Genomic DNA, 23,506 nt, shown 5'->3' with positions numbered 1-23,506 from the left:
AGGTTTTAGCCTTGGACTATGTTTTTTTCTTTTGGTGTTATTCCTCAACCTCCGGTCTGTGTGAACCATTCCTAATGCATGGGAAGCTTTTATTTTGAAAACTGATATCGCGATACTATAGGATCAACTCCCTGCCGCCATGCAGCTCAACTATTAGTTCGGAAGTTATCGCGATACAAAAGGATCAACTCCTTGACGCCGTGCAGCTAAACTGTTAGCTCAGAAGTTGGTGCGTTTGACGGCTCTGCGGGGAAAACGTCAGCATGCCGCGGGTTTACATCGGACGTCTGGGCCCCCGCGTCCGAGAAAAGGACGTCCAGCGCTTTTTCGGTGGATATGGAAAGCTCATGGAAATAGATTTAAAGAACGGGTGAGTTTGTAATCTGACGTTAGCTGCGGCTACACCTGGGAATCTGCCAGTACTAATTTCCTATAAAGAAATGTCTCTTCCGCTTATCGCCGCATTAAAACATTAATTCGCTCCTTGAAGTGATAACTTTTAGACTAGAGCCGTCCGGGTGTGTCGGTCTAACCTGCCTCTGTTGTGCCCTACAACTCAAACCCACGCTCCCCACGGAGCTGAGCCACACTGTTTCTGTTCTGATCCCAGATTTGGTTTCGTGGAGTTTGACGACAACCGCGATGCGGACGACGCGGTGTACGAGCTGAACGGCCGAGACCTGTGCGGAGAGCGGGTGGTGGTGGAGTACGCCCGGGGATCCAGGAGGGACCTGGACGGCGGTGGGCGCAGTAAGTGCTGTCTGTTGGACCTCTCCCAGGTCCCCTTGTTGGGTGGAGGAGGTGGACATGTGGACCGCACACAGACGTGTTACGCTTTGTTGTTCAACCTCATTAGGGTCACGTTGAACTATTTGTGCAGGGCATTATGGTTTCTACCTACTTTAGCTTCTTAATGTCCGCGCATCATGTTTGCGTGAATCATGCCCTGCAAAACTCAAAGTCTTGGTGTGGAAGGCTTTTACCGGTTCATAAATACCTGGCAGGCTGCCCTGGCCTTCAAGTGTCTTCATGACAGAATGAAGTGTGAACTGTTCTTGTATTGGCTAATTTATCCCTCCTGGTAAAACGGAGCGCTTTTCGACTCAAGGAGTCGCTTTTTAGTGAGGCGTCTAAATCAAGGTGCTGTATGTTTATTTGTTGACTTTAGTTGCACCAATCTTTACAAAACACAAATCATACAAAAGATTTCATTAAAATAAATTTTTATTTCCAAGCAAGTTAACTAACTCACATGTCTACTTGTGTTTGAAGGATGATTTTGTTTTTTTATTTGCATGTACGCTGTACTGTACAAAGTAAATTTCCTTACCAGATGATTGAAACTTTTCATGTGTACTATATCATTTATATTTTCACATTAAACATTAACAAAGTCCTTAATGTTTCAATTTGAAAGAGTCCACCTGTGGCTGAGTGTCCACTGGGTGGGCAGATGACGCTATCCCCGTGAGGCCTCGGCTTTCACCTTTACAATGTGTGTGTGACCTTTGCCCTGACCCCTGACCCTTGGCTGACCTAACCGGAAGCCATGACGACAACAGCCTTTTGCCAATAGACCAGGGGTGATGGTGAGGACTCCCATTGGTTTCTATGTTGACAATAAAGTGGAGCGGATCTAGCCAAACTCCTCAGGGCAGGAATACCGCAGACAGGCCTGTGGTCACGTGGTTAGGGAGAACATGATCGGTGTGTGTTTGTTTCCTCAGACGGAGCTAATGTGGCCCGTGATGGCAACCTATCACAATAATGCATTATTTTTGGTATTTTTAATAAATTTCTTCAGGATTCAAAGGTATTTGTTCAAAGAACATCACGTTGTTATAACGCAGGGAAGAAAACCTGTTTTGATTTTGGTGGATGCCGACTTTGTTGTTGGAACGGATCGGGTAGTTTTTGTTTTTGGCAGAAAAGTCAGCGAAGCGCTGAAAAGTGCAAACTAAAAAACACGGAACAAATAAAGAGAGGCATTGGGGTTGTTAGCTCGAATCCCGAGGTTTGTCTGGACTTGTGTGGGGAGGGGGGAGGGGGGGGATCCTGACCTCTTCAAGGCAGACTACAGTCCACCGTTTAGTTTCCTCCCTAACTCTGGCCCCGGCCCCATGTATATTTTCTGGTTCTAAAGGCGGTGGATACAGTCACGTCGGAAGAGATAAGTACGGCCCCCCCGTCCGGACGGAGCACCGCCTCATCGTACAGAACCTGTCCACCCGCTGCAGCTGGCAGGACCTCAAGGTAGGACCCCCAGACAAGGACCAGGGTCAGGGTGCGGGGCTGAGGGTACCAGGAGGAGGGTACCAGGGGCAGGGTACGCGTTCCCTAACCGACGTTCCCAACCCGACGTTCCCAACTCGACGTTTCCAAACTCGACGTTCCCGACCCGACGCTCCCGACCCGACGTTCCCTACCTGACGTTCCCGACCCGACGCCCGCAGCCCTCTCTATTGAGGTCTAACGTGAGGATCTCGTCGTCGCCCCCCCCCCCCCCCCCAGGACTTGATGCGTGAGGTGGGGGAGGTGACCTTTGCCGACGCCCACAAGGAGCGTGACCACGAGGGCGTGGTCGAGTTCAACAGCCGCTCCGACATGCGGCGGGCCATGGACAAGCTGGACGGGAAGGACGTCAACGGACGCAAGATCCGCTTGGTGTCCGCCAGCCGCTCCAGGTGATGCCCCGCCCCCACGCCCCCCCCCCTTGTTATCACAACATCGGCTCGACGGCTTCTGGGTCGCTTTGGGGCGATGTTTTGAATGAACTCTGATTTTTTTTTTTTCCCGCCCGCTTCCAGGTCCTGCAGTCGCCGTGGTTCCCGCAGTCGGAGCTCCCGGAGCCGATCCCGCTCCAGGTGAGACCGGAACAGGAATACAGCGTCTCCGTCTTTGACGCTTTCACGTTGCTCCACTTTGGGTTCCTCACGCGTCCCTCACCGTCGGAGACGCTGACGACGGCAGTGAGCACATGAATGGATGAACACATGGTGCTGGGATTGTTAGGTGGTAGGTCATCATGTGTTCATCAGACCATGGCTGAGGTAGCAGTGGAGGAATGGGCTTCTCGGAGATGTTGACGTTCCTCAAAGCCAAAGTTTAAATCGCCAGTGATCCAAAGTCGTTGTTGCATGCCTTAGGGGTAGCTTGTGAACTATATATTTCTTTTTCTGAAATCATCTGAAATATATGATGAATATTTCCCAAAGATGGCGCATCCAGTATAGACTTAGGAAGGACCCAAAACGTACATTCTTAAAAAATAAACGTAAATTGTTGATCCTGATGTTGTTCGTGTGCACCTGCGTCATCACGCCAACAGATCCCGTTCCCGTAGCAAGAGGAGAAGCCGCCGTTCTCCGCCGCGCTCCGGCAGGAAGTCTTGCTCCAGGTCCAGGTCCAGGTCCAGGTCCAAGGCCCGCTCCAGCCGCCGTTCCCGTTCCCGTTCCCGGTCCCGGTCCCGTCGCCGGTCCCGGTCCCTCTCCCGCTCCCGTTCCCGTTCCCGGTCCAGGTCCAGGAGCCGCTCCAAGGTTCGGCCCGGGCACGCCTCCCGCAGTCGCTCGCCATCGCCGGCGCGGGGCGGGGCCCGTCCCGCGCCGTGCTCCACGCCACCGCGGGACTCCACTCGGCGCTCCGGATCCCGGGACGGCCGCTCGGCTTCCCGCTCCCGCTCCCGTTCCCGCTCCGGCTCTCAGGATTAAAAAGGAAATGTGTAAACACGCGCGCACACGGCAGAACACGAACGCACACACACTGCAAAACATGCAGACTTTGTTCACACACACGCACATCACATTACATCCCATAGATGTATCCGGGCGTTCCTTATTTTCCTGGGTTTACCCCACGCATCCGAAGCAGTTGCCATGGCGTTGTGATTCTTCAAATTACAAGTTTGTCAGGCATGAGTTAAGCATTGCGTTCATCACTGCGTTCCTTCAACATATTCGATTTTTTTTGGGCTCAAATTTCGATGGATAACCGATTCTGAGGTGGCTGGTTGTTTTGATAGCGGTTTCTTTGTTTCTTATCATGCATGGTGCTTGTGTGACGGGCAGTGGATAAATGCAACTCTGTTTATTTTTCTTTGCAAGTTAAGCAGTGGTAGGCACATTTTCATTTTCCCAATATTTTTAGTTTTCAGGGTATTAAAGGACAACTGCATCGAAGAATCTTGCAGTAGAAGGGACACATTTATTCGGAATCGGAGACATCCTAATTGGTTTGGTTATTTGCAGATACATTTGTGGGAGTATCAGATTGGCCTGATTTTTGTTTCATTTGAAAAATGTTTAGTATTGTATCAATAAAAAACGAGTCTTAATATAAACGTGTGTTTATTCCATACATGAACGGGTTAGGTCTATTAACGTGTAATTTTACAAGTGCTTTATCAGTGAGGGTTCATTAATTTCAAGAACTAAATGGCGACATTTGTGGACAGGGAGGCCACCGCGATCAGATGATTCAGTGAGTAGACCGTTCCTCGGAGAAGACCTCCGCCAGTCTTTGAAACGACGGCAAAGCGATCGATGCTGAATTGTATTAGCCCACCCTATCTATCTCCATGCATGTAAGCGGTTTCAGTCGGCTGAAGTCTAAATGTGACATTGTATGAGCAGTGACTGTACATCAGGCTCACGCATGCGCTTTTGGAAACCCGGAGCCGCAGGAGATTGAGCTGGTAAGCCAAATTTATTAGCAAAGATCAATTTATTTATGTTGTGCATGTATCCGCAAAGCCCGGGTGAAGCTGGCGTCTTCCAGATTGCGTTGTATTGCACGATGTCCGAGTGTTTATCCCGCGGGTTACGTATGCAACGCATGCATATGTGAGAAGGGAAAAGACTCCACCATAAAGCTATTTGGGGTTAACAATGTTCAAGGAAACGGGTTTAATTGACCTATTTTCCAACAGTAAGTACATGGCCCGCCGCAGAAAATGATAAGTACATTAATGACCCTTGGTTTTTGCGGTGTTTCGCCAGTAAAATAATTCTCATTCATTCTGTAGCCAACCGGGATGTTGGTTGAAGGGTTAATATTGAGTAAACGGGTTTTCTGCTGTGGGGTTGAGATGCGTCCTGTATGCTCCTTCAGGGGCGCTTTGATTCCCCGCCATTTCAACGTTGGCTATTAGCGTGTTTTTGGGGAGATGGCTGTCATTGTTTTATTAAGTGCAAGAGTATGAGCCGTTTGAAAAGTCACTCGGGGTCATAGACTGCGTTTTGATAGGGCATGTTTTTTTTAATGTGTATGGAAATCTTTTTCAAATCAATTAATGGGCATCAATAATTGCTTTGCATCCACCCATCCAAAAATAAAGAGCTATTCTTTCTGTTCTTCTCCTATACACTTAGTTGTGTTGGTGTCCGTTCCTCCCATTTTGTGAGGGGAACGGAGAAAAAGCGAATGCATTTTTCATTTGGGCCATTTTAACCAGTTTAACCCTTTCTACAGAGGCGTCATCGGAGGACAATCACAGGTGTCACGGCTAATTATCGCTCTCCTGCGGGCAGTAGCCCTGGCCTAAACTAGGGAAGCTAAGTCTACTAACATGGCCTGGTGCATGAACCCAATATTCGTGTTGTGACACCTGTGATTGATGCAATGATGGTTTTTCTTTTCACTTCGTATTGTGACCCTGACAACGTTAACACGCGCACACGTCTTCAATTCATTCAACCTCTCCATCTCAAACTGTGACCTCCACATCCGTCGTAGTAGGCCTTTGTGATTACAACAGTGAAATGACACAGTCACGGATTAAGCAGTGCTATTCCAACGGCTAATCAAAACAAACAGCCGTTGATTGTACGCTTTGTGATAGTGCCGGCTGGCTGTTCCTCAAGAGCGTGCACACATCCGTTGGTCGGGCTGCTGATTGTTTACTCGCGGGGTATTGTGTACCCCTTTCCCCCCCCCCCGACTCCAGCACTCCGGAGGGAGGGGAACGGAAGGGACGCAGCGATGAGTGCCAAAGTCGACATGGACGTTCCAACCAAAGAGCCGGACCGTACGCCACCAGTCTCCTCTTCCTCCTCCTCTTCCTCCACCACCACCTCCTCCTCGAACACCTCCTCCTCCTCTTCCTCCTCCACCACCTCCTCCTCCTCCTCCTCTTCCTCCTCCTCGCCCCCCACCGACACCATCCTCGTGTGCAGCAAAGAGGGGACGTCCAAGGGCCCCCTTCTTCCTCCCCCACCACCTCCTCCAGCTCCTTCTCCGTTGACCCAGACGACCACCACGGCTCTGCTCCTTCCAGGTGAGGTGGGGGGGGCCTGGCCCTTATGTGTTGGTGGCAGGCGGCCCGGGTTGGGGCTCCCACTCTGTGGTTCCTCCTCAGGATGTTTGGGGAACTTTAGGGTACTCAACCGGAGGGGCGAGAGCCTATTGGGTCACCTGGGATTTGGGTACGGGACCATAATGTACAGGCTGGCTTCTTCTCATTTAGCTCCTTCTTCAAGATGAATAAATCGTTTGTTTCTTGCTGTGTGTATCTAAAGGACTTCACCCGATTGTTCTTTTCCCCACCAAGCCGTAGTCCTACCCGGTCACCAAAAGCTGGAGCTGACGTCAGCCACAGTAGTGGCAGAGCCCGGGAAAGTGGGCGGGGTTATAGAGGCGACCACACCCACAGCCCAGGTGGGCGGGGCCTGCAGCATCGTCCACGTACTGGAGTGGAAGGAGGGAATGACTCTTCTGCCCACCACTAACCTCAAAGTAAGCTTTTCCGTCCTCGCACTGTGAATGTAATGTTGTCATGCATGTTTACAGAATAATATAGAATTATTTATTAATCAAACGGACGACTGCAATGGGAAAATTTTGAATTGAATTCCGTTTTACAGAATTATGAATGTGAATCTTATTAACACATTGATGCTGAATCGGTGGCCTTGTGTGTGTGTGTGTGTGTGTGTGTGTGTGTGTGTGTGTGTGTGTGTGTGTGTGTCTGTGTGTGTGTGTGTGTGTGTGTGTGTGTGTGTGTGTGTGTGTGTGTGTGTGTGTGTGTGTGTGTGCGTGCGTGTAGTTCTGTGTTGGCGATGTGGGAACGCTGAGCGCGCTGATCACCCCGGCGATCGCCAGCAGCTCCCCCCAGCCAGCCGCCGGGGCTTCTGGGAAGTCTGCCGCTGCAGAGGGAGCAGCAGTGACCACGACAGGTAGGGGCCCCAGTTCACCTAGCCTGCTGTGGGAGTAATGGTTTCACTGGGATTACCACCAGTTCACACTGGGCTACTTAGTATTTTAAAATCTTCGAGTGAATTTATTTAGTTTTTGTTATTGTCTGTTTTGTTTTTTTTCTTTGGCTCAAAACAAAGAAGCAGTAGCCTGACTGCTATGTTCAAGGCAGTATCTTTGTTGGTTCATTGTTCAATTGCACTGTAGGCATTTTTTTTATCGTCCTGTTTTGATCAGTATATGCTAATGTGGTTACCAATAAAAAAACATTTGCACAAGGCAAGCCGATGTACTTCTCCATGTTGATAAGAGCATTAAAATGAGAAAAATTAATGGGACAAGAAATCAAGGGATATTTAGCATAGAAAAAAGAATTGTGATTAAACGCGATTAATTGTGAGTTAACTATGACATTAATGCGATTAATCACGATTAAATATTTTAATCGCTTGACAGCTCTAATATTTATATATGTGTGTATAATCATTGTGGTGTACGGTGAAATAGGTAGGTGGTAAACGGACTGGTTTGTGTTGGCGTTCACACACGGCTCAGACACAGCCTTAGTACTTAGAGGAACCTCCCATTCCTCCGGGCCCGGCTCCACCAGATCAGATAAAGTCAGATGAATGGGCCAATTTTGGTCCAGTGTTACCACTTCCTCAAGTCCGATAGTGAGTCAGAGCATTTGTCATCCAACACGAGCACCAATGAGATCCCTGTTCAGACTTTACCCAAGGTCACGGAGAGGTCATTAGAGTGGAGGTCCAACGCTAAACGTCTGTGTTAACCTGGACAGTGTTTTAGCCCCACATCGGACTAATTCTACAATCATAAAGTACTTCTTCATGCGTGTTTAAACTCGCGGATACTTTTTTGGTATTATTTTATAATTTATGCTCATGGAGAGAAGATTTATTTAGTTTTTTACTTCCGGGAAGTGCTAAAAAAGCGAAATAATGTAGTTATATGGTGCGCATCACAGGAGTAGATGGTAAGGGGTGGACCTGCCTAGGCGCCCTGATACAAGGCAGCAACGGGACTTCAACCGGCATGCTGCCAAGACTGCTGGCTAGCCACTTGGTGTGTTCCCCTTGTGGTGCATGTGCGTCAGATTTAGTCCGTGTGCACGTTGCGTTTCTAATATGAGTGTCAGTTATACCGAGCTGCACAACATGAATGTAGTCCACACACGGATTTGCTGCATTTGCGTCAAATAAAGTATTTCGGTGCACATAGCGTTACAAAAATTGTCGAGCTGTTATTCTAAGACGCACAACATGAAAATATAGTCTTTACAGAGTTGCTGTAAAGCAACTCGTTCACTAATGCAGTTACGCTTTACGTGTTTATTGTCCGAATATTAGAGAATCCCAACAAAACAGCAGATACTGCAGTTATTAATGTCATTAACATCTGAAAATGTTAGTCTTTTTTTTTTTTTTGGGGGTTGGAGGATAGATTTATAGATGGATAGAACTGGTCCGTTGAACTGGTCCGTTGAACTGGTCTGTTGAATTGGTCCGTTGGGTTTTCCTGTTGAATTGGTAAATTTAACTGGTCAGTTGAATTGGTCAGTTGTGATTGGTCAGTTGAATTGGTCCGTTGGGTTTTACTGTTGAACTGGTCCCTTGGATTGGTCAATTGAACTGGTCAGTTGAACTGGTCAGTTGACCTGGTCCGTTAAACTGGTCCGTTGAACTGGTCAGTTGACCTGGTCCGTTGAACTGGTCGGTTGAACTGGTCGGTTGAACTGGTCCGTTGAACTGGTCGGTTGAACTGGTCCGTTGAACTGGTCGGTTGAACTGGTCCGTTGAAGTGGTCGGTTGAACTGGTCCGTTGAACTGGTCCGTTGAACTGGTCGGTTGTGATTGGTCAAAGCTCTACGGTCTCCATGGTCCCGCTCCAGACGCGTCGGCAGCCCCCGCCGTCCCGGGTTGCGGCCCCCCAGTGGAGGCGGTCGAGGCGGGGGTCCCGGTCGAGGCGGGGGTCCCGGTCGAGGCGGGGGTCCCGGTGGAGGTGGGGGTTCAGGCGGGACCGCGGCAGCAGAACCAGGAACCGAGAGCGCAGCGGACCTACCCAGAGGAGCTGCGCAGGGAGCCAATCACAGAGAAGTACTGAACACGACACGACACACAACACAACACCACACCACAACACACCACAACACAACATAACTGACATAACATAGCATACATAACCCATGGAGCAGCCACACGCTGCTCCTTCTTAGAGAACAGTATTTACTACGTCCTGAGCGTGGCAGCGAGGCCTTCGAGGCCCGGCTCCGATCCAGGTCCGCCTCCTCCTCTCACGCCGCACCGATGGAGACTGAGGCCCCGCCCACACGGAAACCATTACTGTGTGTAAACGCAGTCGTCTTGGCCGAAAACACACTTTTTTTGAAACCGAGTCCCAGGGTGGGAAAAGATCAAATCATCCCTATGAATATTCATGTTTGGATTCGTGTGGACGTCTGATGCGCAGATGATGACGTCATCGCCCCTCCCACCAGCTGGGCACCCTTTAGAGTTCTTCTTTCTAATATTTTTTGTTTGATTTGTATTCTTTTTGTAGCTTTAAGTACAACCCCTTGGTCAATGGAATTACTAACTGACTTTAAAAAGTATTTTATTCTCTAACTAAAAGGTTTATAAACGACTTCTCCTCAACTGTGTGTTTGTGATGCCGTTCTCCGCCGATGTCTTCTTCTTTTATTTTGTGGAGAACCAGCGCCACCGAGTGGCCTTGAACACGTACTACAGCGCCACCGAGTGGCCTTGAACACGTACTACAGCGTTTTTGCAGCTAGTTGAGTCCGTCATAACGGAGATATTCCTGAAACGCAGCCAAGGAAAACGGGGCCTCAGTCCGCCAGCCTACCCTCCTGCCCCCCCCCTACCCTCCTACTACCCCCCCCACCCTCCTACCCCCCCCCCCCCCCCCCTCCTACCCCCCCCCCCCCCCTCCTACCCCCCCCTGTCCGGTCGGGCAGTGAGGAACCCGTCCTCCACACTCTTCCTCTCCCAGGTCCACTCCTGGTTTCTCCTCCATCCCCCCCCCCCCCCCCTCCCTGTTCAATAACACACCGATGCCCCCCCCCCCCCCCAGGCGGATCATCGGCGTGGAGAAGATCCCGGCGGGCGGCCGCGCCCCCTCCCTCAACCCGGACCACCTGAAGCCCATGAGGAAGAGGAAGAGGAAGGAGTACCTCAGCCCCTCGGAGGACGACTCGGACGTGGAGGCGGGGGTGAGCGCGGTCCTGAGTCTGTCGCCGTGACGCCCGCGCTGCGGGGGGAACGCGCTGACCCCCGCTGACCCCCGCTGACCCCCGCTCTGTGTCCTCTCTCCCCCCCAGGAGGAGAAAGCAGACGACTGCAAGACGGACAGCCGGCACATCAGAGGAGGTGAACCTCCCTCCCCCCTCCTCCCTCCTCCCTCCTCCCTCCTCCCTCCTCCCTCCTCCCTCCCTCCTCCCTCCCTCACTCCCTCCCTCCTCCCTCCTCCCTCCCTCCTCCCTCCTCCCTCCCTCACTCCCTCCCTCCTCCCTCCCTCCTCCCTCCCTCCCTCCTCCCTCCCTCCCTCCCTCCTCCCTCCTCCCTCCCTCCCTCCTCCCTCCCTCCTCCCTCCCTCCTCCCTCCTCCCTCCCTCACTCCCTCCCTCCTCCCTCCTCCCTCCCTCCCTCCTCCTCCCTCCTCCCTCCTCCCTCCCTCCTCCCTTCCTCCCTCAATGGGGATGGGTAACGGGGGTGTCCCCCCTCCTTAACGGGGTACTGGGGGCGACCCCCCCTCTCACAGCTCAAAGCTCACGGCTAACGGCTAACGGCTAACGGCTAGCGGCTAACGGCCCTCCCCTGTACCGTCTCCCTCCAGCGGGGGACAATAAGACGGAGCAGTGGACCTGGAGCCAGTACCTGGAGGACTGCAGCGCCATCGCAGCGCCCGACCTGCTCTTCCAGGAGGTCTGTGTGTGTGTGTGTGTGTGTGTGTGCGTGTGTGCGTGTGCGTGTGCGTGCACGTGCGTGCGTGTGCGTGTGTGTGTCTGTATGTGCGCGTGCGTCTGTACTAGTGTGCGTGTTATTATGTGAGTGTGAGTGTGCGTGTGTGTGTGTGCGTGTGCGTGTGCGTGCGCGTGCGTGCGTGCAGGGTGACCCTTCTTGTTTCCTGTTTCTTTACCCTCCCTGATGAGGGTTAACTGAGGTAAACTAAACCAGTGGGAGACTCTTTGGAACCACTTGAAGCGGTCACATCGAGAACAGGACATAATGATATATATTATGTATTATACAAATATATTCTTTAAATCATCAATGTTCTCTTATCTGTTGCTTGTTGAATGTTGATTCTCATCGTAATGTCTGGTCTACTTCTTCGTGTGTGTGTGTGTGTGTGTGTGTGTGTGTGCGTACGTGAGTGTACGTGCATGCATGTGTTTGCGAGTGCGTGTGTGCGTACGTGCATGCGTGTGTGTGTGTGTGTGTGTGTGTGTGTCTGCATGCGTGTGTGTGTGTGTGTGTGTGTGTGTGTGCGTGTGTGTGTGTGACCAGGCCCAGCGCGTCCCGACGGTGAAGAGCAGCTTCAAACAGGGGATGAAGCTGGAGGGCATCGACCCTCAGCACCCCTCCATGTACTTCGTCCTGACGGTGGCCGAGGTGAGGACCACAGACAGACAGACAGGCAGGCAGGCAGACAGACAGACAGACAGGTAGGCAGGCAGACAGACAGACAGACAGACAGGTAGGCAGGCAGGCAGGCAGGCAGGCAGGCAGGCAAACAGACAGACAGACAGACAGACAGACAGACAGACAGACAGGCAGGCAGGCAGACAGACAGGCAGACAGACAGACAGACAGCATCACTGCCCCGCCCTGGCCCACTCGCACAGACTCAATGGGCGCTTTTATTTTGAAGCTGAGGTTTTTCCGCTGATTTTCGAAGAGGAGAATCAGGATCTTGAATCCAGTGTGTGGAGATTAAATCAGATTAGATTATTATGTTCAATGAGATGTTTTCTCTCTGAATTTGATTGGTTTTAGTTTTTTTCGGTGTGCTTTTCGACAAAAGCTTAGTGTCCATCCATAGCTCAGCTTAGCGAGTACACAATAAACTTACAACCAATCAAAACAGCCCCTCTGCGGACCTCTTGGTGTAACTGTACCCCCCCCCCCCCCCCCAGGTCTGTGGCTACCGGCTGCGGCTCCACTTCGACGGCTACTCCGACTGCCACGACTTCTGGGTCAACGCCAACTCACCGGACGTGCACCAGGCGGGCTGGTGCGAGAGCACCGGGCACAAGTTGTACACGCCCAAAGGTGAGCACCCGCACCCGGGCATCAGCAGCAGGCCGTCTCCTTTGTTAGGGCTTTATCCTTTTTATGGTAGAGTGAGATAGAGAGGGAGGTATGGGAGAGAGAGGGGAGGACATGTAGCAAAGGATCACGGGCAGGAGTCGACCCCGTGTCTCTGCGGTCAGGACCGGGCCTTAAAGGTGCGCGCTCTCCCCGGTGAACCACCAGGGGGCGACCCTAGCGGACGCTTCTGTCCAAAGTGATTTACAACGGTCCATACACACATTCACACCCCGACGGCAGAGTCAGCCACGCAGGGCGACAGCCAGCTCGTCGGGAGCGGTCAGGGTCGGGGGTCTTGATCATCTCTGCACTCCGCTAGGAGGAGCCGGGGGTCGAGCTAGCGACCTTACGGTCACAGGTCAACCCGCTCTACCTCCTATGCTACTGCCGCCCTGAGCTGCTCATCGTGGAAGGTGATTGGTCCATGGCGAAAGGCCGCTCCCAATAGGGATTGGCCTCTAGCCTAGCCGATAGCACCATAATAATAGTGCATCAAATCTATATAGCGCTTTTCCAAATGCTCAGAGACGCTCTTTACCACGGTTACCCAGTGTTCACGGTAACCATGGTGAATTAAAACAGCTCGTCTCCGATTGGACACGGGCGCCACCTGCCTCTGTCGATACGGTTGGATGTTCCCTAGTATGACGCCATCCCAGCGTTGCATGAATAAACACAGCTTTTAGTGTGAGTATCTTGTGATTAAAGGTCCCATGACATGCCACCAGGTGGGAGTTTGATGAGCCGTTACAAGCCGTAACGGCTGGACCGATCAGTCTACCAGCCTTCCCAGTAGACTGTAGCAAACGTTGCTCATCTGTCCAGCATTCATCTAGTCGGACACGCCCACCTGTGATGTAATAAGAGCCAGATTTTCGGCTTGTAGAGGCTTTTAACGGCTAATCACACTCACACCTGCTGGCACATGTCGAGGGACCTTTAAAGAATGTGCGTGTGTGTTTGCGTGTGTGTGCGTGTGTGTGTGTTTGCTTTTCTTCAGGCTGTAAAGAGGAGGAGTTCACGTGGAACAACTACCTGAAGATGACTAAAGCACAAGTGGCGCCGAAGGAGCTGTTTGCAACTCCAGGAAGAGTATGTTCAAAAACCAAATGAATACAGTTATCAAATCCTGTAGGAATACTCACTATAAATTATTCATTTGTGTGTGTGTGTGTGTGTATGTGTGTGTGTGTGTGTGTATGTGTGTGCATGCATGTGGGTGTGTGCTTGTGGGCGTGTGTGTGTTCATGTGCGTGCGTTTATGTAAAAGAGGAAGAATATGTTCAAAAACTAAATGAATACAGTTATCAAATCCTGTAGGAACACTAAATGTAAATTCATTTTTTTCTTAAACGTATTACAACATGAGATTTATTTAATGCAGTTCTTACTTTCTGTAATTACTGTTTCTTGGTATAAGGCCAGTGTAGTAGAAGTGATGACCTGTCTGTCTGAGGTCAGACAGCCATGCACTGGAGGTGATGACCTGTCTGTCTGAGGTCAGACAGCCATGCAGTGGAGGTGATGACCTGTCTGTCTGAGGTCAGACAGCCATGCAGTGGAGGTGATGACCTGTCTGTCTGTGGTCAGACAGACATGCAGTGGAGGTGATGACCTGTCTGTCTGTGGTCAGACAGACATGCAGTGGGGGTGATGACCTGTCTATGGTCTGATCGACATGCAGTGCGGTCGATGAGCTGTCTGTCTGTGGTCAGACAGACAGACAGTTGAGATGCAGGCCTCTCTGTCTGTGGTCAGACAGACAGACAGTTGAGGTGCTGACCTGTCTGTCTGTGGAGGCGCTGACCTGTCTGTCTGCTCAGATCGACATGCCGGGCGGGTTCGAGGTGGGCATGAAGCTGGAGGCCGTCGACCGCATGAACCCCTCCCTCATCTGCGTAGCAACCGTAACCGACGTGGTGGACGAGCGCTTCCTGGTTCACTTCGACAACTGGGACGATACCTACGACTACTGGTGAGGCTCTGGCCAACCAGTAGGTCATAACGTCTGGATATATGTATTGTCCTGTTTATACGTGTTATATTATAGATTTATACACATTTTTCATCGATATTGTTACTCGAAATTCCAGCACATTTTGTGAAACCACCGGGTCTTGCTACACAGCCCCCCCCCCCCCCCCCCTCTGTCTTTTAACACCTCATCATCTGTAACCTGTAACAGGTGTGATGCCAGCAGCCCGTACATCCATCCGATTGGCTGGTGCCAGGAGAGGAACCTCCCCCTCACTCCACCCCAAGGTAACTCACTGACCCCGCCCACCAAAACACGTGTTTAATGTCATGTGTTTAATGTGATATGTTTACTGTAACATGTTTAATGTCATGTGTTTAATGTGATATGTTTACTGTAATGTGTTTGAAGTATTTAATGTGTGTTATGTGATGTGTTTAATTTATTTAATGTGTGTTATGTGATGTCTTTAATGTATTTAATGTTTGTTATGTGATGTGTTTACTGTAATGTGTTGAATGTGTTTAATGTGTGTTATGTGATGTGTTTAATGTGTTGAATGTGTGTTATGTGATGTGTTTAATGTATTTAATGTGTGTTATGTGATGTGTTTAATGTGATATACTTACTGTAATGTTTGTTATGTGATGTGTTTACTGTAATGTGTTGAATGTGTTTAATGTGTTTAATGTGTGTTATGTGATGTGTTTAATGTGTTGAATGTGTTAAATGTGTGTTATGTGATGTGTTTAATTTGTTGAATGTGTTTAATGTGTTATGTGTTGTGTTTAATGTGTTTAATGTGTTGAATGTGTGCTATGTGTGCTATGTGTTTCATGTCCTCGCTGTGCTCCCCCAGATTACCCCGAGCCCGACCGCTTCTCCTGGTCGCGGTATCTGGACGAGACCGGTTCCACAGCGGTCGTCGCTGAAGCCTTCAGCGTGGTACAGAACCGTGACATTTATTACACCCTTCAACGGACACTATTGATAATAATACGTATAATATATATCAACACTTTAAGAAACAAAGTTAATGCTACTGTGTGTATTTTTGAGAAAAAACTGTGTGTGTGTGTCCGTGTGTTGTGTATGTCTGCATGTGCGTGTGTGTGTCTGTGTGCGTGCGTTTCTGTCTGTGCGTCCCTGCATGTTTGTCTGTCTGCATGTATGTTTGTGTGTGTGTGTGTGTCTGTGTGCATGCATGTGTGTGTGTCTGTGTGTGCGGCCTGTGTGCGTGCATGCATGTGTGTGTGTGCGGCGTGTGTGTGTGCGTGCGTGCGTGCATGTATGTATGTCTGTGTGTGTGTGTGCGGCGTGCGTGCGTGTGTGTGTCTGTGTCTACCTGTGTGTGTGTGCGGCGTGCGTGCGTGCGTGTGCGTGTGTGTGTGTGTCTGTGTGTCCAGCGGGGGGCTCATGACTTCCAGGTTCAGATGAAGCTGGAGGCGGTGGACAAGAGGAGCCCGGGGCTGATCAGAGTGGCCACGGTGGAGGAGGTGGACACGCACCGCATCAAGGTAACCCCCCTGGTCCATAGGGTACCCCCCTGGTTCATAAGGTACCCCCCCTTGTTCATTAGGTACCCCCCCTGGTTCATAGGGATTATACCCTAACCGCATCAAGGTACCCCCCCTGGTTCATGTGGATTATTCTTTACTGATACAAATTGACCCTTCAGCTATTCATTATAAGGATATGAATTAGATAGAAATGAAAAACTTCCTACCGTCACAAAGAAACGTTGTTCAGCCCACAGACTGTAGGCTGCATGTATGAACTAGTTGTTTCTTTTGTATTGTCTATTTGATTTATAAGCTATTAGGTCTGCAATCAACACAAAGATTGCATTAATTTCTGTGTGTGTGTGTGTGTGTGTGTGTGTGTGTGTGTGTGTGTGTGTGTGTGTGTGTGTGTGTGTGTGTGTGTGTGTGTGTGTGTGTGTGTGTGTGTGCCACCCAGGTGCACTACGACGGCTGGAGCCACGTGTATGACGAGTGGATGGACTCGGACCACCCGGACATCCACCCGGTGGGCTGGTGTGAGGCCACAGCCCACCCCCTCAAAGTACCGCCCAGCGACCCCAAAACACAGAGCTCCCACGGTTAGAGAGCCACACACACACACACACACACACACACACACACACACACACACACACACACACACACACACACACACACACACACACACTCAGAGGACCTCCTTCGAAGTGATTATGATAAGATAATTGATCCCAGATTAGATTTGTAATGGTATGGGAATGTCGAGAACGATGTGGACTTTGTTTGTATGTGTGTGCGTTCATGTCTGGGTGCATGTGTGTTCATGTGCTTGCGTGTGTGTGTGTGTGGGTGTAGGTCCAAAGGAGATCCCTGCCATTGGCCAGTCCAGTTTTCCCGCCTCTGCGCCGTGTAAACCAATCAGCCACCCGAGAACCAACAAGTACAGCTTCCACCACCGGTCAGACGCCTTCCAGACTCTCCCTCCCGTCAAACTCCATCCCGGACATTACTGATTCACCGTTTTTATTGATGATGAGTCAGAATCATGTTTTTATGTCAGAAAATAGGATTCAACAACTTGTGATTTACGTAACTGTATTGACTGCAGATTGTCCAGAACACAGAGAGAGGCAAAACGTACATTAAGCCCGTCAATCAAAGTCCATCTAAAGCTGCTGTTGACATGCCCCTTCCTATCGTCAGACGACTGTCGTTTTGTATTCCTAGTCTGTCTGGGGCACCACATGCGGTGGAAGGTTTTAAGTCCCCAGTTTGTTGGAACGCATGCTGTTGTTTTTTGGGGGAATCTGAGCAATATTTCCTTCTTTTTTTTTTATTAAGTGCGTCCACGTTGAAGAATCCTAGTTACCAACCTCTTTCTTCGAGACAGGAAGTGTCCAACCCCAGGATGCGACGGTTCCGGCCACGTGACTGGCCGCTTCACCGCCCATCACTGCTTATCCGGCTGCCCATTGGCTGAACGCAACCAGGGACGACTTAAGGCGGACCTTTCAGACACAGAGTCCAAGAGAAACCTTTTCTTTGGCCAAAGGAACAAAAAAACCCACTACCGTGGCAGGTATGGTGTGTGTGTGTGTGTGTGTGCGTGCGTGCGTGCGTGCGTGCGTGCGTGCGTGCGTGCGTGCGTGCGTGCGTGCGTGCGTGCGTGCGTGCGTGCGTGCGTGCGTGCGTGCGTGCGTGCCTGCCTGCGTGCGTGCGTGCGTGCGTGCGTGCGTGCGTGCGTGCGTGCGTGCGTGCGTGCGTGCATTTGCTTGTATGAGTGCATCTCTTTCTGTAATAATAATAATAACTAATACTAATACCATCTTCCTAACTTTTCCGTGGTTAGGATTGGTCGTCCTCCAAAATACAGGAAAAACCAGCAGAGAAGCTACCAGAGTGAGTCTATTCAGCACCTACAGGGTACACGCACGCACGCACGCACACACACACACACACACACACACACACACACACACACACACACACTGCCACATGCACATTGTAATACAGAAACACACTTGCAGAAACACACACGTGGTAATACAGAAACACAAATACACACACACACATGGTAATACCGAAACACACACAAACAGGCACACGGTAATGCAGAAACACACACACACACACACACACACACACACACACACACACACACACACACACACACACACACACACACACGTGAAGATGTCTTCCACTTAATAAACACAACAAGGAAAACTGCATTATAGAGTGTATTATTATTATATTCTAAAAGTATATAATCTATACATGCATTATTCAATATATATTGAAAATTGTAATCAAAATAAATTTCCATTCCAAATCAATACAAATTCGTAACGTGATGCGAGGTGAAGTAACATACCTAACACATATGATTATTATGTGTGTGTTTGTCCCCAACACGCCCCCGCAGACATGACCTCTGAGGGGGTGTACCCGTCCCTGTTCATGTCGGCGCTGACCGTGCAGTCAGACCGCGCCCTGTCCCTCTGCTGGGAGCAGCACTGCAAGCTGCTGCCGGGGGTCCAGGGCATCCACGCCAGCCAGGTGGCTGCCTGGAGCATCGACGAGGTGGGCCTCCGCTCTAACTTTAGTCCCAGGCTTCGACGGAGAGGGGCGGCCCTTTATGGTGTCTCCACTTTCGGATGATGTCCGACGTGATGCGTGTTTAGTAGGGCCGGGCAACGATTAACAGCTTTAATCGCGATTAATCGCCTGGTATTAATAATAATAATTGATCCTTTTTTTTATAGCGCATATAGCGCAATATAGCGTATTGGTGAGTTAACTCGCGATTAATCATAGATTAATCAAACTTATATTTTAAATCCACTCCAATTGAAGTTAAATGAGATTATCAAATGGAGTGACGCATTATCATTCATGCCGAATGTACATAATAAGCAAAAACTAGACCAAGTGATCTTGAGAGAGTTTTATTGACTCACTCACTGTGGGTTGAATATGAAACTTACGGAACACCACTGATTTGGGAATTGTAAACAGGCAGTTAATGAGTACAATTGTAAGTGTAGTTAAACTCAAATAAGTATGCTCACAGATAATGGGAATTGTAAACAGGCTGTCGCTTACTGCAATTGTAATCAGGCAGTCACTTCCTGCAAGAGTAATTGAATGGAAAGTAAGTGCAAAACAAAAATTATTTCTGATATGAATGTTGACATTCTGTGGGCAAAACCGGTGGGGGGGGGGGGGATTTCCGACCCTTAATTCCCGACTGTTATCTCAGGTGGTTTCAGGTGTTTTCAGGTGCGTGCCTCATGACTTTAGGTGTCTGAATGAAGCTCAGAGGATACAGGAGGGGGCAGCGGGGTGATTGATGGAGGCCAGGCCGCTATGGGCGTTAAAGTTGTCAAAACACGGCGTTGAACGGCTTGTTCTGCTCCTGCATGGAGGTCGCCCTCCGCCCTCTGTTGTTATGGAGGAGGAATAACAGAAGCGATAATAATAATAATAATAGTGATGCAACTCCATTCCAGGTCTTTGGGTTCGTTCTCAATCTGACCGGCTGTGAGGACCAGGCTCGCCTCTTCAAGGATGAGGTGAGCGAACGGTCACAGCGTGAATTAATCAGTAGACACATGCACCGGATCGACTGCATTTATGCTGCGCTATTACGGCCAGCCGAGACTCAAAGTGCTTTACTATATTGTTTAACGTTCACCCATGCATGCACACATTCACACACCGACGGCGGACGTCAGAACCGCAAGGCAGCGGCCAGGCCGTCAGGAGCAGTCAGGTTGAGGCGCCTTGCTCGGGGAAACCTCGACACTCGGAGCCGGGGATCGAACTAGCAACCTTCCGGTTACCAGCCCACCCATATCCTACCTCCGGAGCCACATGCCGCCCATATATAAGGATAAGGATCATAAACCAGTTTTAGTTTATATGTTATCACATCATTTCTAAGAACATGTCAAATTGGAGACATAAGTAAATGCAAACATTTATAAATGGTTCTTTCTCAGAATAATTGGCGCTGCGTTAACGATTCATTAGGGGCGTTTAGCGGACGCTTTTATCCAAAGCGACTTGCAGCCATTCACTCACCGACTGCGCAGTCACGCAAGGCGACAGCCAGCTTGTCAGGAGCAGTCAGGGAGAGGCGTCTTGCTCGGGGACGCCTCGACACTCGAACTAGCAACCGTCTGGTTCAAAGTCGACCCGCCCGCGCCACGTCCTGGTCCAGGCCGACCCTGCCGCAGTGCCCACGGAACCAGTGAGTGTTGGAGTGTGTGTGGTTGAACCCGAGTGGCAATGTCTCCCGCAGATGATTGACGGCGAGGCCTTCCTCCTGCTGACCCAGACGGACATCGTGAAGATCATGAGCATCAAGCTCGGCCCCGCCCTCAAGATCTCCAACGCCATCCTCATGTTCAAGAGCACCGACGAGGGGCTCAAGTGACCCCGCCCCCCGCGCCGGCTTCACCGGCCAATCATCATGTGCCAAACCCATCCCATTGCTGAGAAAACAAAAAACAACGACAACAACCACCGCCTCCACCTCCACCTCCACCTCCACCCCCCCCCCCCCCTCCCTCCATCCGTCTTGTTTCCCATGCCCATCAGAGGAGGGGGGGGGGGGGGGGGGGGTGGCGTTCTGACCCGGGGGTCTTAGGCGCCATGGCGATGGGTCAGCTGCGAACCGTGACCGCGATGCCGAGTACCGTACGGCCCCGCCTCTCACGCCCACCAACGTCTGGAGGAACGCGAGTACAACAGGTGGATTCGGGAGGGGGGCGGAGCCACAGTGGACTGCGGTCAGACGCCCCCCGACCAATGAGAACACACTTATTAGGGAGAACTACAGAGTGGTGAAACCCATTCATCCCCGAAGGAATTAACGTTGACGAGAGGACCCTGACGATGTGAGATTAACGAGACTATGTTCGGAACAGGGCGGGACTTCTTCTGAGATGAGCTTTCTACAATACACTTGATTTGCCATAATACAGAGTTTTTTACTTCAGGGTATGAAACTGCAACCTGGTGGATTGTGACACAGAATCAACTGGAAAGTCGTCCTGGAAACCGTTAGGAAAAGGGCAGGTGCTTGCAAAAGATACATGGCTTGTGATTGGATGAACCATCTGTCCGTCACGTATCACGCAGATCACGTGGTTTCTGCAAGGGCACCGATTGGTCCGAACCGCTGTGGTTTCAGACGCAAGCACAGCACCTGAGGACCGGTGTGGGTACCAGATTGACTCGGCTGCCAGATGGACTCGGGGTCCTGCGCTTACAGATGACGTATCGACACTTGACGTATCGACACAAGCCAGCGGACAAAACCCGGAAGGGTTGTTTATAAAAGGGGCTCATTCATGGACATAAACAGAAGGCTCAATTCGTTTTGGTTTTGATTTCATTGAGCGCAGCCCGTTCTTTTGCACAAACAAAGCCATTGGAAACACGTCTAAAAGCACTGATGAATGCATACGTAACCCAGTTCCTGTTAGGGACTCTTATTCTGAAGGAGGAGAATGGAAGTGTCTGCGTGTGGATCGCTGTTTAGACTCTGTGTTGGGAGCGCTGGAAATAAAGTGGATCGCCCCGTTCAGTGAATGGAGTTAACCGCTTCTTCTTTTATATATAACCCAAGTATAGGCAACAATAATTTATACATTAGATTATTATTCATAGATTAGAATAATCAAAAGGAGATCGTTAATACTTGGGAATAACATGGGAATGAATGAAACGCGCACGCGCATTTAAAAGACAGCGTTTACAGGAAGTGCGTCATTATTGCGCATCTCGAACCCCGAGTCGATCTGGCAGCCGAGTCAATCCGACACCCGCACCGGCGGGATGGATTCCCGCACAATCGGGATTTCGCGAATCCAGCGCATGGTGAACAAAAACGGGAAATAAAATAAACTAGAGAGTCGCGACACACTGAGAGACTCCGGCCAAACAGAGGGAAGCGAGGGGGTCGAGCCTTAAGGGCCTGACACCTTTTGTGCAATAAACAAAAGAAATACTATGACTGCTGATTTACCGACTGGACGTGTCTGGTTCACGCCATCTTCTTTTCGTCTGGTCTTAAAGTAGTCACAAACTGCTTAAATGGGGTTCAACAGCTTTTCTTTGTGTTGGTTTCTCGTTTGCCAGTTAATTAGGTTAACTAATATAGTGTACATAGAGAGGAACCATGAAGTGGTGGTCATGGACGGTGCGGTACCTTAGGTTTGGACAACTTTCCTTTGTTGCGTGCAGAACTATTGCGATCTGAAAATGTGAAATGTTTGGAGATGTAATCTTAGTATGCAAGTTATTAAAACAATTGTGTTCTTTAATCAAAACCTTACTTAAAGAAAACAAAAACGTATATTGAAGCACAATATTCTTCAATGAAAGACGGAGAGTAGATTACTGTTCTATGAATCGGACCATTGGAGTTAAAACGTGTACATTTTAGCACAACCGCCCTGAGCTCTGAAGGTTTTATAGAGGTGCAGCGAGTGGAACTCACTTTTAAATGTCCTCCTTTAATGTGTGTCCCGAAAGATGTTTACATTTGATGTACATACCGTTTTTACAGGGCTCACAGACCCTGGAGTATCCCTGTGGTGTGTGTCTCTGGTGGGACGATGGGCTTCAAGATAAACGGGTCACAACTGTCATTGAATCCATGTTAATTAAATGTTTCATTAAACTGGACTGGACTTACTAAGGTGTGTGTGTGTGTGTGTGTGTGTGTGTGTGTGTGTGTGTGTGTGTGTGTGTGTGTGTGTGTGTGTGTGTGTGTGTGTGTGTGTGTGTGTGTGTGTGTGTGTGTGTGTGTGTACGTACGTTTGTGTACAAATCTGTGTACGCGTTTGTGTGTGGGGGTACATTTGTCTATTCGGCTGTGTGTGTACGTGCGTGCGAAACAGATATTGACTATAAACCAACTCTGGTTTGGTCTGGCTGCCCCCTATGGCCTATATCACCGGCAACATCTGACTTGCACGCTAGTTTTCTTTAACCTCATTTTGTTCCACAGAAGATATAAGAAAAAATGTCAAACCCCATTGAAATAGTTGAAAAAAAAAATCACACGCATATTAGACAATGTGGAAGAGTTTATTATATAAAGAGAGCTTTGCCCTCCCAAAGGACCTTTCTCGCGTGTGTGTGTGTGTGTGCGTGTGTGTGCGCGCGTGTACGCGCGTGTGTGCCTGTCTTCCTGCATGTGTGTGTTTGTGCGCTCAAGCGCCAGTCGACCTGCCCCTTTTCTATTCTGTAATATTAATGAATTACTTTGGGGCCGCCCCGAAATGCGCGCCGTGCACCAACACGATCGGGATTGAGCTGGAGTTCCTCCGAGACGCGTCTCAGTGGCTCCTGGCGTCGTAGAGCAGCGGTCTGCAGGTAGAGAGAGAGAGGCTCCGGACAGCTGCCACGAAAAGAAGAACGCTCTGATCTTTGGACCCGGTGAGAGAACTTTTTGATCCGAGCCTGCCTATGGCA

At 50.0% G+C, this 23,506-nt stretch overlaps 3 protein-coding genes across 5 annotated transcripts in view; all 3 read left to right on the top strand.

Annotated features, from left to right (window-relative positions):
- The first annotated feature begins 164 nt into the window (after positions 1-164).
- On the top strand, positions 165-4,332 carry LOC115542898 (serine/arginine-rich splicing factor 6). Its single transcript, XM_030355391.1, has 6 exons — positions 165-370; positions 611-750; positions 2,144-2,253; positions 2,512-2,684; positions 2,808-2,864; positions 3,329-4,332. Exons 1-6 carry the CDS (start codon positions 264-266, stop codon positions 3,705-3,707), a joined length of 966 nt encoding a protein of 321 aa, XP_030211251.1. The 5' UTR covers positions 165-263; the 3' UTR covers positions 3,708-4,332.
- A 129-nt stretch (positions 4,333-4,461) lies between these two features.
- On the top strand, positions 4,462-20,579 carry l3mbtl1 (L3MBTL histone methyl-lysine binding protein 1). 2 transcript variants are annotated; one of them, XM_030355371.1, is made up of 22 exons: positions 4,462-4,690; positions 5,942-6,271; positions 6,545-6,729; positions 7,040-7,169; positions 9,098-9,302; positions 10,300-10,438; positions 10,547-10,595; positions 11,061-11,149; positions 11,735-11,839; positions 12,364-12,499; positions 13,539-13,630; positions 14,362-14,513; positions 14,724-14,800; positions 15,373-15,458; positions 15,920-16,030; positions 16,473-16,614; positions 16,871-16,973; positions 17,406-17,594; positions 17,865-17,914; positions 18,441-18,598; positions 19,528-19,590; positions 20,322-20,579. In XM_030355371.1, the coding sequence occupies exons 2-22, from the start codon at positions 5,977-5,979 to the stop codon at positions 20,454-20,456; spliced, it is 2,691 nt and encodes an 896-aa protein (XP_030211231.1). In that variant the 5' UTR covers positions 4,462-4,690; positions 5,942-5,976; the 3' UTR covers positions 20,457-20,579. The 2 variants fall into 2 exon arrangements, with proteins under 2 accessions (XP_030211231.1, XP_030211221.1); XM_030355361.1 differs by having other exon boundaries at positions 17,865-17,938.
- A 2,733-nt stretch (positions 20,580-23,312) lies between these two features.
- Positions 23,313-23,506, top strand: part of sgk2a (serum/glucocorticoid regulated kinase 2a) — a 15,627-nt gene continuing 15,433 nt past the window's right edge. For both annotated transcript variants that reach the window (XM_030346516.1, XM_030346422.1), the window contains exon 1: positions 23,313-23,470. The gene's annotated coding sequence lies outside the window, so the exon portion shown is untranslated. The remainder of the gene's footprint in view (positions 23,471-23,506) is intronic.

Source organism: Gadus morhua, chromosome 1 (genome assembly GCF_902167405.1).
Source record: "Gadus morhua chromosome 1, gadMor3.0, whole genome shotgun sequence".
In the NCBI taxonomy this organism is placed as follows: Eukaryota; Metazoa; Chordata; class Actinopteri; order Gadiformes; family Gadidae; genus Gadus; species Gadus morhua.
This window is presented reverse-complemented; position numbering and strand designations above follow the sequence as displayed.

Coding starts and splice junctions, on each gene's coding strand:
- LOC115542898 (XM_030355391.1), top strand. CDS start 264: ATGCCGCGGGTTTACATCGGACGTCTGGGCCCCCGCGTCCGAGAAAAG. Junction 751..2,143: donor CCTGGACGGCGGTGGGCGCA/GTAAGTGCTGTC, acceptor CTGGTTCTAAAG/GCGGTGGATACAGTCACGTC. Junction 2,865..3,328: donor CGGAGCCGATCCCGCTCCAG/GTGAGACCGGAA, acceptor TCACGCCAACAG/ATCCCGTTCCCGTAGCAAGA.
- l3mbtl1 (XM_030355361.1), top strand. CDS start 5,977: ATGAGTGCCAAAGTCGACATGGACGTTCCAACCAAAGAGCCGGACCGT. Junction 12,500..13,538: donor CAAGTTGTACACGCCCAAAG/GTGAGCACCCGC, acceptor GCTTTTCTTCAG/GCTGTAAAGAGGAGGAGTTC. Junction 14,514..14,723: donor GACGATACCTACGACTACTG/GTGAGGCTCTGG, acceptor AACCTGTAACAG/GTGTGATGCCAGCAGCCCGT.